The sequence below is a fragment of the Nyctereutes procyonoides genome, unplaced genomic scaffold, assembly GCF_905146905.1.
Source record: "Nyctereutes procyonoides isolate TBG_1078 unplaced genomic scaffold, NYPRO_anot_genome, whole genome shotgun sequence".
Lineage (NCBI taxonomy): Eukaryota > Metazoa > Chordata > Mammalia > Carnivora > Canidae > Nyctereutes > Nyctereutes procyonoides.
In genome coordinates this window covers 856,774-873,412 of record NW_026575121.1, presented here as the reverse complement: position 1 = coordinate 873,412, position 16,639 = coordinate 856,774, and the positions used below count along the sequence as shown (strand labels likewise).

Sequence of the window (16,639 nt, the reverse complement as noted above, 5' to 3'; positions counted from 1 at the left end):
GGTCGTGGAAAAGAATCAGCAGCGGTACCTAGAGGAGGGGTGAGGCCCCAGCGGCCGCCAGGCCCCAGCACAGGCTTGGATGGCCCTGGAGGAAGCCGCTGGATGAGGAAGGGGAAGGGGGGGGGACCCTGGCCACGGTCAGGCCCTCCATCCACATCCGCATCCCTGACTCTTGCTGTATGTGCTGGGGGCCGCGGAGGGCGGGCAGGGCTGGCGGGGAAGCCACACGACCAAGCCGGGCTCCGCTGGGCTAAGGACGGTGCGGCTGTTTGAGGAGCGGGCCCCGATGACTCTGTCACAGTCCTTGGCGGCCAGCGTGGCGCCGGAGCCAGGCCCTCATCTGCTTGCACACAAGCTGGCTGTGCTGGGGCTGGGGTCTGGGTGCAGGGGCTGAGGGGCCCGGCCTCCTGGGGTTCCCGGGGGAACGAACCTAAAGGTTGTGGGTGTGGGACATCCCCGTCCTTGGAGGTGCTCCCAGGTCCTCAGGCCTGGAGGGCGCTGGGCCTGGACTCGCGGTGCCTCCCCTGCTGGGGAAAGTGCGAGCAGTTCACAACCCAAAGTGCGTTCCTGGAGGGACAGGCAGGTGTCTGGCGATGGCCGTGCGGCCCCGGTGGGGCTGTAGGGGGTGCGGGCATCCCTGGCACCGGGGCTCGGAGGCTGCAGCACGGACGTGTGTCCCCGGAAGGATGCTGTCAAGGGCGCCAGGGCCCACCCGGCACGTCGGCAGCCTGGCTCCGTGTCCCCAGGCCCTGGAAGGGGGTCTCTGCCAGCACGTCCCCGGAGTGGACGGAAGGCTCCAGATGCAGGGCACACATTCATTTGCAGCCGGAAATCATTATTTCAGTCCTAACAAACCCGGGACAGAGTCCCCTGCACTTCCACCCGGGGCCGGGCACCTGCTTCACAACTTCGGGCAGTCGGAGCCCCACGGGGCCCCACGGCCGCATCCTGTTGGGCGGGGAGCGAAGCAAGCTGCCGGCCGGTGCCCAGGCGCCAGGTCCCGCTGTCCTCCTTCCGGAGACGACAGCAGGCCGCCCGGCCACACCGGTTTGCTCCACTGTCCCCACAATCCTACCCCCACGCGTGCTGGGGGCCCTGGGCTGCGCTCCTTCCCCCCACCTAAGGACCGTGGAGGACAGCCAGAGGGCAGGCCGCGAGAACTGGAAGCTGCATCGCGGCCCCGGGGCCCACGGGTGCAGGAAAACCCCTTAATAGGAGCATTAAGAAAAAGAAAAGAGATTCCTAGCGTTTGAAGAGGGTTTGCACCGCGAGGGTGACGCTCGTAGATGCTTCGTGTGTGTCACGACATTCCCCGGAGGCGGGCCCTGAATTAGCCCGATTTACAGGGGGGCCTCGGAGGCGAGAGATGTCCAGCGGCTTCCCCAAGCTCACCCCCGCTCCAGGCTACCCTGCGGCGCCCCACGCTGTCACCCGGAGCGGGACGTGTCCTGGGGGTGCCAGGGGCCCGGGGAAGTGCCCCCTGGGGGTGAGGGGCGGGCCTGGGTCGGTCCCCGGGATGCGGGGCGGGCCTCGAGGTGCCCACCCACCCTGCGGGCGTGGCCGGGGGAAGCGCGTGTAGTCCGTGTAGCCCGCAGGAGGCCGGGCCGGCTGTGCCCCGGGGGTCGTTGTCCGGGGTGCCAGGGCACAGCCTTGCAGACACCCCGAGAGCAAGCAGGCCTCGGTCAGGAGCCCCCGCCCCAACCCTGCCCCCGCGGTGTCACCTGGCCTCGTGGCTGGACCCGGGCCCACAGGATCCCCGGGGCTGGGAATGACAATGATTTCCTTGCACAGCCCCTGGTTACGCGGAGATTCATAACCGCGGGATGTGGGGCGCTCCCCCACCCCCCCCTCCCAGCCAACCCCTAACGTGACCCACAGCGTGGGGGGGGGCGGGGGTGCAAGTGGGCCCTGGAGCCTCGCCCACCCGGGAACCGCAGCGTGAGAGCTTGAGCGCCCTTTACCCCTGTCGGGGGGAAACAGAGGCCCCACGGCCCACCGATCACCCGTGGGAACAAACCGATCTCGGCCTCGGGGCGGGGCGGGGGGCTGGCGTTGAACCGAGAAGTAAAAGCACATTTTCCAGACTTGTCAGGATTGTGTTTGTTTCTAGACTTTTATTCTCAAAGGGACAACGGGGAAGACACCCAGCCTAGGAAATCTGCAGCTGAGACAGGACCTTGTGCCCGGAACACCGAGTTCGGGGACAGCGAAGCCCAGGGCGGGTGCCCCCGTGTCACAGCACCGCACAGAAACCAGACGGCCTGGCCCCGGGCCCATCAGGTGTCACCGTGCGCTGGTCGCCTGCCTCCGCAGAGTCCCCGCCCGCCACCGCCATCGCCACCGAGCTGCCGTCAGGGCTGCGCTCACCAGCAGCTGGAATGAGACGAGGAGGCGGGCAGGTGAGCCAAGCTTCACCGCGGCCTCTGCACTCAGGCCTCGTCACCTGAGCCCGGCCCCAGGCCCAAAGGCTCAGCACGGGCGCTCTGGGCCTCCTGTCCCACCTCCCGGCAGGAGCGTGTTCCTCGCCGAGGCTGAACTGCCCGTCCAGACCTCGGCCTCGTCACTCTTGTATTTCCTGTCCCCCCGTGGTGTCACCCTTTGGGTCACCTGCCAGGTCAGGTCTCTACCTGGACGTGACCCACAGCACAGCTCGAGCCTCCCGACTGTGCTGGCCCTGGGACTGTCTACGGGTCGGCACATCGGTACCACACAGGCCCAGGGTCACACCCAGGACGGCCACAGCTCACCATCGGCCCCTCGGGGCCTCGTCTGTCCTCGTCTGGCAAGTGAGGACACGAGGACTACACCTGCCTCCTCGGCTTCTTGTAACGAGTCAATGAGATGGTTTATATGAAGGGATTGATACAACGGTAACACTCGAGATGCGGGTTCTTAGTCTAAGTGTGGAAGGGAGCCCAGAGACCAGGCGGGGGGGGGGGGGGAAGCAGCCACCCAGGACCCGGAGCCAACGGAAACCAGAAGGCTGACGGAAGGCCCGGTCTCCCCCTCATCCCGCACTCCCTGCGGCTTCACTAGGAAAGGTTCGCATCTAAGGTTCTCAACTCCTGTATCATCCCGGTTCCTTTTCCTTTGTCTTTACACTAATCATTGTTCCTGACACATTAGAGCTCAGAGAGGTTCACATACTGGGGTTGTGGGTCTAGGCTTCTAGAAATCAGGAAACGCAGGGCGGCTTCTACCTTCAGCCTTCCGTTCGCGCTTCAGCCTCCTTCCCGAACCTGGATCAGTGACTAACCCTGTTCTCGGATCCTGAGACCATCTGCTAATGTGCTGGTGGGTAGGGAATAAGTGGGGATACACGTGTGCAAAAACTGGGGCTACGGGGCCTGCCCCAGGCTCTCCTCGTCTCTGGCCCAGGATGAGGTGAGGATTTGGGAAGAGACCCTGGAGCACACAAGGGAGGAGATGGTGGGGCCACTGGTAGCTCCGGGTGACGACTCACGCGGAGCATTCAGTCCACGTGTAAGCTGGGGCTAGTCTGGCAAGGAATCAGGCTCGGAAGACCCTCAAACGTGGCATTTTAAAGGGTATCCCCATTTAGTAGGGAGCGACAGAGGTGCAGATGTGAGCTACTCGGTCATCCCAGCTCGAGGGTACATCCTCCCCCCTCCCACCCTGCCTTGCAAAATACGGAATCACGCTCAGCACTCTTTTATGCCTTTTAGAAACAATTATTCGGATACGGCTGTTGTGGGTTGTGTGTTTGGCTAACCCTCTACAGGTTTCGTCATCCAAATACCCTCTCACCCTTCGCTCTGGATCACAGAGGCTACTGCGGTATAGCTTCTCCTTGAAATATAAGCACTGGAACCACTCTTACAGGAACTGAACTTTTCCAAAACAGAAAAATCTGCAAGATCAGTGATAAGGACATGTTTGAAAAGTCCGAGATCGGTTTTGTGGTGAGATCACGGCACACGGAGGGGAGGGGCTGACTACAGACAGAAACGCAGGGATCTCTGTTGAGAAGACAGGACTCCCCCCGCCCCACCCCGGAGGCGCCTGTCACTGCCCCTCAGCACCGTCAGCACTAAAGGGGCAACTGACCTCTCCTCATCCAGCGTCCCACGGTGCCTCAGTTTCTCCAGATGTAAGAGGCTTGCTACACGATACATCTACGTCCCCCTCAGCCCACAGGGGTGTTCTGAGACCCGGTAAGAGAAAACCCTCCGCGAGACAGAGCCGTGCACGCCAAGGTGTGTTTCGTGCCTTTGGAGGGGTACCCACAGCGGGGCCGGCCTGACAGAACACAAGCTGAACAAGAGGGGACTCCGACAAAGGAAGCCCTTTCCGTTAGCTGTCCACAGGCAGGCTCTGGGGTGAGGTGCCCCCGCTTCCAGAAAGCACCGGAATTTCTTTGCAGCGAAGACAACTCCTCTATTTTCTGGCTTTACCTCTCACAGAGAGTTTTGGGAGTAAACTCAACACCGGGAAAGAGCATCTCTCAGACCCTTTAGCCTCCCCGTTATTCAACACCTTCTCATGTTTTTCTTCCAGTTTCTCTTCTCAAAAAGTTTTCCATTTACTTTCCTCGCCCACCCTCCCCCGCCCCTGCTTCGTGTCTCTCGCTCCCACAGCAGGTTTTTCTCTCTTCTAACTAGGATCTTTTTTTTTTTTTTTTTTTTTTTTTTTTACTTTTCCGGCTTATGTCTTCTTAACTGCGGTCCTCTTTCTCCTCCGTTTCTACCCACATCTTTCTTGCACTTTTATTAAACTCTTCTTCCTCTTTCCCTTTTCTGTCCTTGAGGAAAAAGTCCCTGATGGACAAGGAGAAAATACTGGCCAGCGAGCACCACGTTGGGAGAACTGAGACAGCCACGACTGGAGCTAACGGGCCAAACGCGGGCCCCGGCAGTTTGAGCCAGTGCTGCCCGATGATGCAAACAGGACTTGATCGGCCTGGAGCGGAGACTCTCCTGGAATTTTGCACATGTATGTTTGACATCTTACTCCAATCCAACTCCACGCTCCAGATGGAGGAATAATTTCCTTGTTTGCTTGAGATGAATTTGCACTCTTCTTTTGCTCCTAGAAGGCCATTGCTCCCAGCCCCCAGGGGCTGCCTGTTAGTACCATCATTTTGCAGCAGTGAGTGCTCATTACTGTGCCGAGTTGGAAAATGCAGCATCTAGGTCGCTTAGGTTTTCTGAGGATTCCAACGCACGTCTTCCAGGGATCAGTGATACCTGGACACCTGAGGGCATCACACACCAAAACTGAGGTTCAACTTGGCTAGTCTTGGGAAACTCAGAGGCAACTGTAGGGCTCCCAGAACATCAGGACATCACAGACGTATTACAGGTTTGCAAAAGCGCAAAATAATTGCAGGTTCTGAGACGCCTGGGTGGCTCAGCGGCTGAGCGTCTGCCTTCGCTCAGGTCATGACCCCGGGATCCCGGAAGGAGTCCCACATCGGGCTCCCTGCATGGAGCCTGCTTCTCCCTCTGTCTCTGCCTCTCTCTCATGAATAAATAAATTAAATCTCTCAAAAAAATTGCAATTTGTAAAAGGTGACTTCTGGTGCACGACACACAACACAAGTCATGGGGGATACAAGTTACCAGGTCAGGCATGTTGTGGCTTTTTAAAAATTTTCCTCTCCTGTTTTGAAACGCACTTAAACAGTCCAAGGAAAGAAACTGACCAGGGTATAAAACGGCGTATGCATGAGAATCCCAATTTTGTAAGGAGAAACGCACGTGTACACACGCACACGGACCCTCACGTACCTAAGTTTGGCAGATAAGCACCCAAAACTCGGTAGTGGTCTCTCTGATGGAATTACGGGGCTTTTGCTTTCTTTAGACTTCATCTGCACTTTATGGTTTTAAAATAATGATAATAATTCATATTCCTCCTGTAACATAAATGAACAAACAGTCCAGGGAAGAATCAAAAGCAGCACAGAAACCCGCTTCAGAATCTGTTGAGTGAATTAAGCGGCTGTACAAGACCTCTGCCCGTTTGGAAAACTGCTGCTGGTAGAGGGTGGTCAAGTGTAAAATTGGGGGTCGCTGTAGCGCAGCAGTGAGAGCAAAGAGGCGTTTGGGGAAATGCTGCTGCCTTGGGAAACCCACGCGGACTCTGGGTCACTGGCGATCACGACAGCCGGGACTCGAGGGGTCACGAAGGGCACGACGTGGGGTTGTGAGAAGAGATTCCTACGTGAGCCACGGCAAGGATTCCTCGCCTGCGCCTCACCTCGGGTAGAAGAAGATGTGGGAGCCGCGTCTTGGCTTCCGAACCCGTTTCCCACGACGGGGGCAGGGCCCTCGCGTCGTCTCAGTCGTCCTCAAGGCTTCACCGGGCGGGTGCTCCCCGCGGGGCCTGCCGTTGGGGGTCCCTCCCACGCCGCGCCCGGCCTGCCCTTCGCTCTGGTCCCCGCCCCTGCAGAAGCACTTCGCGCCCCCCTACCCGCCCGTCGAGGTTTACCGTGCAGTGACCCCCCTGCTCTCGGGGAAGCTCGGGCGGGCCCCACCACCCCGTGCGTAGCCCCAACAGAGAACGGGGCCTTGAATTCTACAAGAGATCTTTTTGGGCAAAATTCCACCAGCGACAGATTTTTATGCTGGCTTTGAAAATGATCCAGCGGGGGCTCCAGGTTTCCTAGGGGTGGTGGCCGTTCCACAGTCACCCTCTCCCTTGTCTCCTGTTTCTGCCGATGGGCAAAGAGGCCAAGACCTGGAAGAGCCAGACGTCCAGCTCCCAGAGGCCCCTGCATGCCCCGGAGATCAGAGCGGAGGCGCCAGGCCTGACCCTCCCACACGGCCGTCACACCGCCGTCACACGGTCCTCGCACCCCCGTCACACGGTCCTTGCACCGCCGTCACACGGTCCTCGCACCCCCGTCACACGGTCCTCGCACCCCCGTCACACGGTCCTTGCACCGCCGTCACACGGTCCTCGCACCCCCGTCGCACCGCCGTCACACCGCCGTCACACAGTCCTTGCACCGCCGTCACACGGTCCTTGCACCGCCGTCACACCGCCGTCACACCGCCGTCACACCGCCGTCACACGGCCGTCACACGGTCCTCGCACCGCCGTCACACGGCCGTCACACGGTCCTCGCACCGCCGTCACACGCCGTCACACGGTCCTCGCACCGCCGTCACACCGCCGTCACACCGCCGTCACACGCCGTCACACGCCGTCACACGGTCCTCGCACCGCCGTCGCACGGCCGTCGCACCGCCGTCACACGGTCCTTGCACCGCCGTCACACGGTCCTCGCACCGCCGTCACACGCCGTCACACGGTCCTCGCACCGCCGTCACACCGCCGTCACACGGCCGTCACACGCCGTCACACGGTCCTCGCACCGCCGTCACACCGCCGTCACACGGTCCTCGCACCGCCGTCACACCGCCGTCACACGGCCGTCACACGCCGTCACACGGTCCTCGCACCGCCGTCACACGGCCATCACACGGTCCTCGCACCGCCGTCACACGGTCCTCGCACCCCCGTCACACGGTCCTCGCACCGCCGTCACACGGCCGTCACACGGTCCTCGCACCGCCGTCGCACCGGCGAGGTCCCAACGGGGCCCCTGAGCAAGCAGTCGGCGGACGGGACAGGCGTCAGCACCTCCTGGTTCGCAGACCACACCAGCGCCTCGAACGTTCCTGCGAGCGTCGCGGTAGAGCAGGCGCGAGGCGAGGCCTTCAGGCGGAGGAAGCGAAGCCGAGAGGACCTGCCCGGGGATGCGGGTGTCCAGCGGACCCTCGCTGCGCCGGGAGGGCGGCCCCCGGCCTGGCGGTTCACCGGCGCGACCCTCGCAGACGTTGGGGGACACACCGGGGAGGCCGCTCTGAGCCGGGCCCCTCCGCGGGGTCCAGCCGTCGGGGTCACGGTTACCCGCGCTGCCGGCCCGCGCCCGCCGCTCCCGAGCCGATGACAAGGGGCCTCAGGGCCGCGCCCTACCACCGACGCCCCTTCCTTCAGGAAACCCCTCGCCGTCGGGGGCTCCTGCGGCCCAGCACCCGCCTCCCGCAGGACACCGCGCGGGTAACGGCTCAACCTCCAGGAAGCCCGAGGCCGAGCTGCGGCGGCCCTGGGGTGGCAGCTGCGCCCGCCGCGGGGAGCCCAGCGGAGCCGGCGGAGCCAGCGGAGCCAGCGGAGCCAGCGGAGGGACGACCCGTCCCCGTCGTCCCTGCCCCAGGGTTAGCCGGTGCGTCGCGCCAAGGCCCGGCTTCCCGCCACAGCAAAGCAGCCGCCTCTGCCGTCCGCCGGCCCCGAGCAGCAGGGCCGCCAACACTCGACGCCACGCTCCGAGGCGCCAGGACGGCGGGGGCGGGCGGGGGCGGGGCGGGGGGCGGGCGGGCCCAGCTCCCGGGAAAGCGCCTGAGCCGTCGGGGCTCCGCGAAGCCGGGGTGGCCCGTGCCCGCCGCCCGCGGGAGGAGCCTGCGGCGCACCCGCTCCAGCGCACGCTCGGCCGCCTCGGGGCACCCCTCCGCGGCCCGACCACCGGCCTCCCGCTCCGCCAACCCGCAGGCCCGGAGTCCCGCCGGCCCTCCCCGCCTCGCGTTGGCCTTCCCGGGGGGCGGCCCTTCGCGGCGGCGCCCGACGACGCCCTCGCCACGCCCCTCGGCTCCTCGCCCGCCCCCCGCCCCCCCCCGCCCGCCTTGGACTAGCCCCCGCGCCCGGCTCCGCTCCGCGCTCAGGCCGTGTGAGGCCACGCGCCGCGCCCTCAGCGAGCGCCGCCGGGGCCTGACCTGGGGCCCGGCCTCCCCTGTCTCCCCGCAGCCGCAGCAGCTTCGCGGACGCGCCGTCGGACGAACCCAGGGCCGCCACGGCCCGCACGTGACCGGAGCGTCCCACCCACACCCACACACACACACGTGACGGGAACGTCCGACCCCACACACGTGACGGGAGCGACCGACCCCCACACACGTGACGGGAGCCTCCGTCCGACCCCACACACGTGACGGGAGCGTCCGACCCCCACACACGTGACGGGAGCGTCCCCTACACGCGACGGGCGCATCCCACGCCCCCCTCCCCCGCACGTGACCGGAGCGACCTGCCCCCACGTGACGGGAGCGTCGCGGGCCGCACCGCGAGGCGCCGCCGGGCTAACCCCAGGACGGTGGGAAGCCAGGACGTGGGCGGCGGCGCAGCGCCCCTGGGCAGTGAGCGGGTCCGCGGGGACCTTCGTGCGCCGCAGAAGCCCCGGGTGCCCCACGGCCCTGGGCGGAGCGGGCGGCGCCGCAGCCTGCGCCCTGGCAGGACCCGACAGAGGCACCGGTCGCCGCGGCTCCGCCTCAGACTCCGACTCGGGGTTGAGCTGGAGGGAAGGCCCCGGGCGCGGGGCGGACCCCGCAGGCCCCCGCGGCGACGGCCCCAAGGCCTGTTCCCCGCGGCCGGCACCTGGGGTCCGCGGGGAGCCGGGGAAGGCGCGGCGGGCTGCGGGCTGGGCCGCCACGGCCTCGGGGGCTGGGCCAACGCCCCCCCCTCCTCCTCCCCCTCCTCCCCTCCCCTCCTCCCCCTCCCCCCTCCCCCTCCCCTCCCCCTCCCCTCCCCCTCCCCTCCTCCTCCCCCTCCTCCTCCTCCCCCTCCTCCTCCTCCTCCCCCTCCTCCCCCTCCTCCTCCTCCCCTCCCCCTCCCCCCCTCCTCCTCCTCCTCGCGTGTTCCGGGAGCCCTCGGGGTCAGGCGGGAGAGAGAAGGCGGCCCAGGAGCCTCCCGACCTCCCTCCGTCAGGGCGTCGGGGCGTCGAGGCGTCGGGGCATCAGGGCCCGCGCGCGAGGAGAGGCCCCGCCCCGAGGTCGCCGCGGGCTTCCCTGAGCCTCCGCCCCCGCCCTCCCCCCCCCCCCGCCCGCAGCCCCAGCCCGCGACGACGCCCGCCCGGAGCAGTGGGCTCCTCACCGTCTGCCCCGAGGCCCGCGGGCGGCGGCGACTCGCTGTCCTCGTAGCGCATGACGGCCACGGCCCTGCCGTCCGGTCCTCCCCGAGCGCCGGCGTCTGCGGACGAGCCTGCGGGGCCGGAGAGTGAGGCCGGGAGCGCCCTGCCCGGCCCCCCCCCCCCCCGCCCCCCGCCCGCCCCCCCGCCCCGCCCGCCCCCGCCCGCGTCGCCCCCCGCGTCCCAGGCCGTCCCGGGCCGTCGGGGGCACCAGCGCCGCCCGCCCGTGCTCACCGCCGCCGCGCGGGCCCCGAGGGTGGCCCAGGATCTCGTCGTCCGAGGCGCGCAGGTTCCGCAGCAGGAAGTAGGTGGTCATGCGGCCCTTGCCCTTCACCTCGATCTCGCCCCTCTCGGCCATGTCGAAGCCGCGGTTCTGCAGAGCCCTGCGGGGGGGGGGAAGGCGGCTGGCGGAGCGGGGTGGGGGGGGTGGGGGCGGGGCGGGTCTCCCCGGCTTTGCGGCCCCGAGCGGGAGGCCCCCCGGAGGCGAGCGCCGCCCTTCCGTCCTCCCCACCCCGCCGCCCGGGCGTGGGGGCGACCGTCCAGGCGCCGTCCCCGGTACAGGCGACCCCGCGGCGTGTGCCCCGCTGGCCCCGGCTCGGAGCTGGGGTGCCGCCCCCCGCCCCGCCCGCCCGCCCGCGTCCCTCCCGCCTTGACCCTGGACGGCCGTCCCCGGAGTCTGCACCCCGAGCCCCGTGTGTCCCCACCGCCGGCCGCCGCGCCCCGGCAGGACAAGGGCCCGTCCTCGAGCCCCGGGCACCCCAGGCCGCCGCCCCGCCCCCCCCCCCCGACGTGCAGCCCGTCCCAGCCTGAGCTCCCCTCGCGGCCCACGCAGACCCCGCCCGTCCCCCAGCGAGGGCGGCCGGGAGCCCCCCAGACCCTGCCCCCCTGCCGTGCTCCGACCCTAGCAGGTGCCCGGTGCAGCCCGTTTCGCCTCCGCCTCCGCTGCCCCGTGCCCGGCCCCCGCCCCCGGGGCTCCCTGGTGCTTCGCGCTCGCGAGCTGTCAGGCCCCGCGTCCGACTCGACTCCGCCTCTGCGCTGGGACTGCTCGGGTTTCTCTCCCCAGACCCTCAGCTTTGGCTAAACCCTACCCTGACCTCGGTCTCGGTGTCGGCGTCAGTGTAGGTGTCGGCGTCGGAGACTCCGCCCAGGAATCGCTCCCCCACGAAGGGCTCCTCCCCCGGGCTGTGCGCCCTCACCCAGGCTCCAGGACCCGCTCACCTTACCCGAGACACAAGGGTTCGGCCCGAGCAGGACCCAGAGCCCGAGCCCCGGGCTGCATCTGGGCGCTTCTCCGCCCTGAACCCCCCGCGGGCCCTGGGCTCTCAGGGAGCTGTTGCAAGAGCACATGACGCACAGAAGTCAGAGAGCTTCGACTCTGGCTGGCATCTGACAAGTTCTCGAAAACCGTATTTCATGCTTATCTTTGTCGTCGTGCTTATCGTGCTCTCAAAATAATCACTCGTTGAGCGTTTCTCTTTTTCTACTAGACCAAGGGTCAGCTCCCTCTCCTGGTGCAAGGCCACATAGTACATCTGCTCAGCGTTGCAGGCCGTGCAGCCTCCGCCACCGCCCCTCAGCGCTGCGGTGGCCCGTGCAGGAACCACGCATGACGAGCAAATAGAGAAGCAGGCTCTGTTCCGGGAGAACTACTTACAAAAACAGGCAGAAGGCTGGGTGCGGCCTGTGGCCGTGCTTTGCCAGTCCCTGCGTCCCTGCGTCACCCCCTACGCTCCTCGGGAGCAAAGCTGTCCCAGAGTAGTGGCTCGGTATGTCTATCGCCCGGCGTCATGCCTCCTGTCCGCCAGGGAGGCATGGGAGGAGCGCCACGGGGCCCCTTCGCGCCCCCCTCCACCTCTGCTGGGCACCCGCACATCCTGGAAGTAGGGGAAGGCACACGAAGGCATGAAGACACGGACGGTTACCTGTAGGCCGTGGGGCTGAGGTGCACTTGGTTGGGAAGCCCGTGACTTTCCATCCTGGAAGCTGTGTTCACCGTGTCCCCAAACAAGCAGTACCGTGGCATCTTGTCCCCCACCACACCTGCCAGGACCGGTCCCGTGTGGATCCCCACTCTGATCTGCGCGGAGAGAACCTCGCTGAAAAGGGACCCTTGAATACCACCACTTTTGTTTTGAAGTTTGAGGCATAATATACGTGAAACGGAAAGATCTGAAGTATTCAGCTCCGTGAGCTTGGACAAGAGCACGTACCCCTGTAGCCACACGCCTACGGTCGTTGCCTCCCAAAATTCCCTTGTGCCCTTTTCCCATGAAGTTTCGTCCCTCTCTGCAGGGGGATCCACTTCCTTCATTTCCTTCGCCAAAGACTAATTTGCCTGTTCCCACGGGAAGGGGAGCCAGGCTGCCTGGCGGTTGTGGGACCTCCGTGTACACCGCGGGCGGAGAGAAATGATCGGAGATCTCAGAGCACAGATTTAGAATCTGCTGAGACGGTGGCGTGAGTGTCGCGAGAGAGAAGGGTTTCGCATCCTCGTCCCCGCTCCCTCAAATAAGCCGCACGGCTTGTTGTTTCTGGGGGACAGTGACTGATGCTCCTGACTACGGCCCTATTCTTAAACTTGATAATCTCTTCCTGTTCTCGTCTTGGTAAACCCACCGTGAGAGCTCCAGGAATTCACGGTTTGATCTCGTTCTTGGCGGAGCGTTACTGTCGTCTCCGTGGCGAGGCCGCTCACGCGCACCCGATACACACGCTCCCTTTACACAACGGTACATTTTCAGTTTTTTTTTTCTTATCTGACTTTTTAACCGAAACACGTTATCTCTTCTCTGGCGCTCTCATCTCCTTCCCTCATTCCCTCCCATCTTGATTTTTTTTTTTTTTTTTTTTTTTTACTGGGGGTTTTAGTCAACAGATGGGTCTGTGTGCTTGCGACGGCCGAGTACTGTGGCTTAAACTTTAAAACTTAAACCACAGAAATGTCAGGACGGGGAGGATCTGCTGAGCACACAGAAGAGGACGCCGACTTGTCCTCTCCGTCTCTCAGAGCAAACAGGTCTCCGTGCTTGGAAGAGCAGGCTCCTGTGTGGGAGGCGAGCAGACGTCTCAGCAAGGGCCACGTGGTGGGAGGAAGTCTGTTCTAAGTATCTCACGGCTCCCGGTGCCTGGCCTACTGCTGGGGGCAGTTTCCCCCCGCAGGTTGAGAACTCGTGAACCTGCGAGAAGGCACGTTGAACACACAGTTTTCCTTGGGATGGGAAGGGGTTGGCTATTCGGCAAACCTGAACCACTTGTTGAACTGAATGCCCAAATCGAAAAACCAGAATTATTAAAAAAAAAAAAAAAAAAAAGCCAGCTCTCAAGATGGATTGAACCCCGGGGAGTGAATGGGGAGACCTGCTCAGCCCTGTAGACAAGCTTGCAGTGAATGTCACGGAAGTCCCAGGCTCCAGAGCCTTCTCTGAAGGTCACGAAAGGTTGGGATGATATCCTAATAACTCAGTTACGTAGAACATGTGCGGGAGAAGGCAAGAGTTGGGAGAAAGCACCCGTTTTGAGTACTGCGACGTGCCCAGGAGCCACCTGAACAGAAGCAGAGGCTACTCTTCTGTGTGTGAGACGGTTGGTAGGAAGCCGAGGACCCGGTTTCTCCCTACCTGGATGGGTTCTCCGGTAACCGGATTCTTCACTTCTGCTGCAGCAATTCTCATCCCCAAGGCGAAGTTAGCCACTCTCTGGGCGTGGCTTCCAACGGGCACCGGGACGCCCCCCACCACCATGTAAGCATCTCCTATGGTCTCCACCTGTGAGGGGGGAGGGGGCCTTCAGGGGGTTGCCTTAAGGCATTAAACCTGTCCCTAAGAATTTCTGTCGTTATCTGTGTGTTGACAAAAGGACCATATGGAAGCTACGGGTGACTTGCCAGGAGTATGAAGAGCATCCGGCAAGCGGTGGGGAGAAAACTGAGCCCGCAGACCCCCGGAGAGCGCCCGCGGGCCTCTGTGCTGCCGGCAGGAACAGGCCCCCGAGAGGACGGAGCCCCTGGCTTAGCGCACGACGCCCTGTACTGGGCCTACGTTATTACGTCAGACTTCTGCTGAGTTCCCGGGATAGAATTGTTGTCAGAGAAGAGTGTGCCCCTCGGAGGCGTCTCAGCAGCGCGTATTCCAAAAGGATCCCCACAAACAAACAGAAATCCCTAAAACAGCTCCAACTGCCTTCTAGCCTTACGGGCTCGCCCTGCTGCTCTGCACCAAGCCCTGAGCACAGAGGGGGCGGGAGGGAGGCGCAGAGCTGAGCTCCTGCCCGCCCGGGCGCCCACCCCGCAGGCCGCGGACACCCACCTTGTAGACCTCGTGGACGCTGGTTAGCCTGTCAAACTTGGAGTACATTGAATTCAGCATCGTCACGATTTGGATGGGCTGGCAGGCCGCACAGATGTTGGTGAACGTCACCACGTCGCTGAAAAGAATCGTGCAAGTTTTAAATTCTCCTGCAACAGAAACCGGGTGTCGTGTTGGCCCAGGATATGGAATAATCGTTCTGCAGACTCCAGCGTCCGGTGTCCTGGGGGACCGGGTCCGGCACATCGTCCTCAGGCACTGGGCGTCCAGGCCCGCTACCTTCTTCCACCGCGCGGCCAGGGGGCCTGTCTGGGTCGGTGTGTCCACTCGTCTGCCCCAAGTGCGTGGCTCCATCACGCCGAGCCTGGAGCAGAAGGTCCTCACCGTGGCCGGGAAGGGGCCCCCTCTGTCCCGGCACGTCCCCGACCTCCCGTCTCCACGGCTCTGGCTTACTCCACCCCACCCACCCCAGCCTCCGTGGGGTTCCCAGTGCCTCCTGCGCAGGGCCTTTGCACCTGCTGTGTCCTCTCCCAACCCCTCTTTTCTCAAACATTGAAGAGGCTTCGTCTCACGTCTCCAGTGTGAGCACCTCAGTGAGACCCCCGGTACCCCTCTGTCAGTGCAGCAGCCCCCAGGCCCTACCCTTTTAGCCTTGTTGCGGCCCCAACCCACAAGCCGTATGTGCATGTGTGGCGTGGGGTGTGTACCTTACTGGCTGTCTTCCCCACTGGACCGTAGGCTCCGGGGGAGGAGAGGCGGACTGGGCCGCTGCTGCATCCCCAGCACCCGGAGCAGGGCCTGGCTCACAGCAGGCGCCCAGGGAGTGGCTGTTGGAGGAGCGAGGGTGCGACGACTCGAATGCAGCACGGGGCCCTCCGTGTCACGGTGCCTCTAAGAGCCTCTCGTTCGCGTGCCCTTCTCCTCCCTTCGGCGTCCGGCCTTCCCTTCTCTCTTCCTACCCTCCCTACCCTTCGGGTCTCGTTTTACGTATTGCACTGGCTTTTCTTCCTCCTGAAGTAACAGGTGTCCCCTGGGCTTCCGTGCCGAGCCCCCTTCCGCTCCCACCTCCCAGCCCCTCGACCTTACTTGTCATCCGTGGGCTCTGTGATTAGCCGCCATGCCCGCTGCACTACTTCCTAGACCCCTGGTGCACCCGAGACGTCGCCACTGAGCTCTGCCCGCAGTCCCTGCTACCTGTGGTTCTGCTCCACGGGGTGTCCCGTGGGCATTTCACTCAGAGGCTCTAGAACTGACCTCCCGTCCTCCCCCCAACCTGCCCTTCTCTCCGGCTCCACATAGAATAAGGGGCCACGTGTTTCTGCGCCAGAAACTCCGCACTCAGCACGGACTCCCCTCTCTTCCCTGCCCCGTCCTCTCGGTAATGAGGGTCCTGCCGATTGCTCCTGGCGGGGTCTCAGTCCAGGCCCTTGCCATGCTCGCCGCACGCCACGCATCGCTCACGGCCTTCTCTGCCTCCCTCTCGTGCACTCACTGCACTGCAGGCAGGTTCATATTCATCACACTGATCGTGAAACCTTCCTAATAAGCAACAGAAGCCTCAGGGAGTCCTCACCTGAGCCCCACCCTAGGTGCCCAGCCTCGCCGGGCGCGTTCTAGGGGTCGCACCGTGCAGGGCTTATGTTCGCGTTGCCTCACCTTCACTCCTGCGATCCCGTTCTCCTGAAATGCCTTTCCCTTCTTTTTTTGCTAAGATGAGGTCTCGAGGCTTAACTCCAGTGCCGTGCACCTTATACAAAGCCTCACAGCCCCTGCCCTCCTATCTTTCTCTCCGACAACCCTTTTATTTTCACTTCCCTGGCAGCTGTGTCTCCACACCTTTGTGATGGAAAACCTATGAATTGCGGAGTTAGTTGGGACTTCTAATTGATTTTTCAGATTGTCTTACTCATAAATGGGAGGGACTGTAAATTTACGTAGCTCTGTTGGATAAGAGCCCCTCCTTCGTAGAAATGTGCAGAAAATTAAATGAAATGGCATGTGTAAAAACGTCTCGTACGGGTCCTGGCACAACCATCGCCCCTCAAGGGACGTGAGCGTCCCTTCCTTTGGCCTCCCCAACCCCCGTGCACATATCCTGCATCTGTCAGGCCCACAAGACCGTGAGCCCCCCTGGGTCCTTGAGGCCTGCCAGCCCCCTGGCTCGAGCAGCTTCCCCGCCTACGTCTGGAGGTGAACACACACCCGCGGCAGATGGAAAGTGAGCTCAGATCACGCACGGCCTTCTCCCCCCATACTGGGCTTGCTCTCCCAGAGTGGCCCCGGGAGGAGCCCCGTGACTGGGGTCAGGAGTGGCCCTGTTGTTTCCAGTTAGGAGGAGGAGCTCTGTTTGTGACAGGCCGCAGCTTTCGGGTCGTAGGGGAGGTAGCATAGCTGGGCGTCGTTGGCAGGC

General features: G+C 63.7%; 1 protein-coding gene across 1 annotated transcript in view; it reads right to left on the bottom strand.

Annotated features, from left to right (window-relative positions):
- Positions 1–2,155: 2,155 nt before the first annotated feature.
- Positions 2,156–16,639, bottom strand: part of LOC129516578 (guanylate cyclase soluble subunit beta-2-like) — a 37,583-nt gene continuing 23,099 nt past the window's right edge. The window contains exons 9-14 of the mRNA XM_055336062.1: positions 14,230–14,378; positions 13,543–13,689; positions 11,848–12,002; positions 10,160–10,308; positions 9,892–9,999; positions 2,156–2,373 (exon numbers count right to left, since the gene is read on the bottom strand). Of these exons, the coding sequence (XP_055192037.1) occupies positions 2,234–2,373; positions 9,892–9,999; positions 10,160–10,308; positions 11,848–12,002; positions 13,543–13,689; positions 14,230–14,378 (848 nt within the window). The 3' untranslated portion in view covers positions 2,156–2,233. The remainder of the gene's footprint in view (positions 2,374–9,891; positions 10,000–10,159; positions 10,309–11,847; positions 12,003–13,542; positions 13,690–14,229; positions 14,379–16,639) is intronic.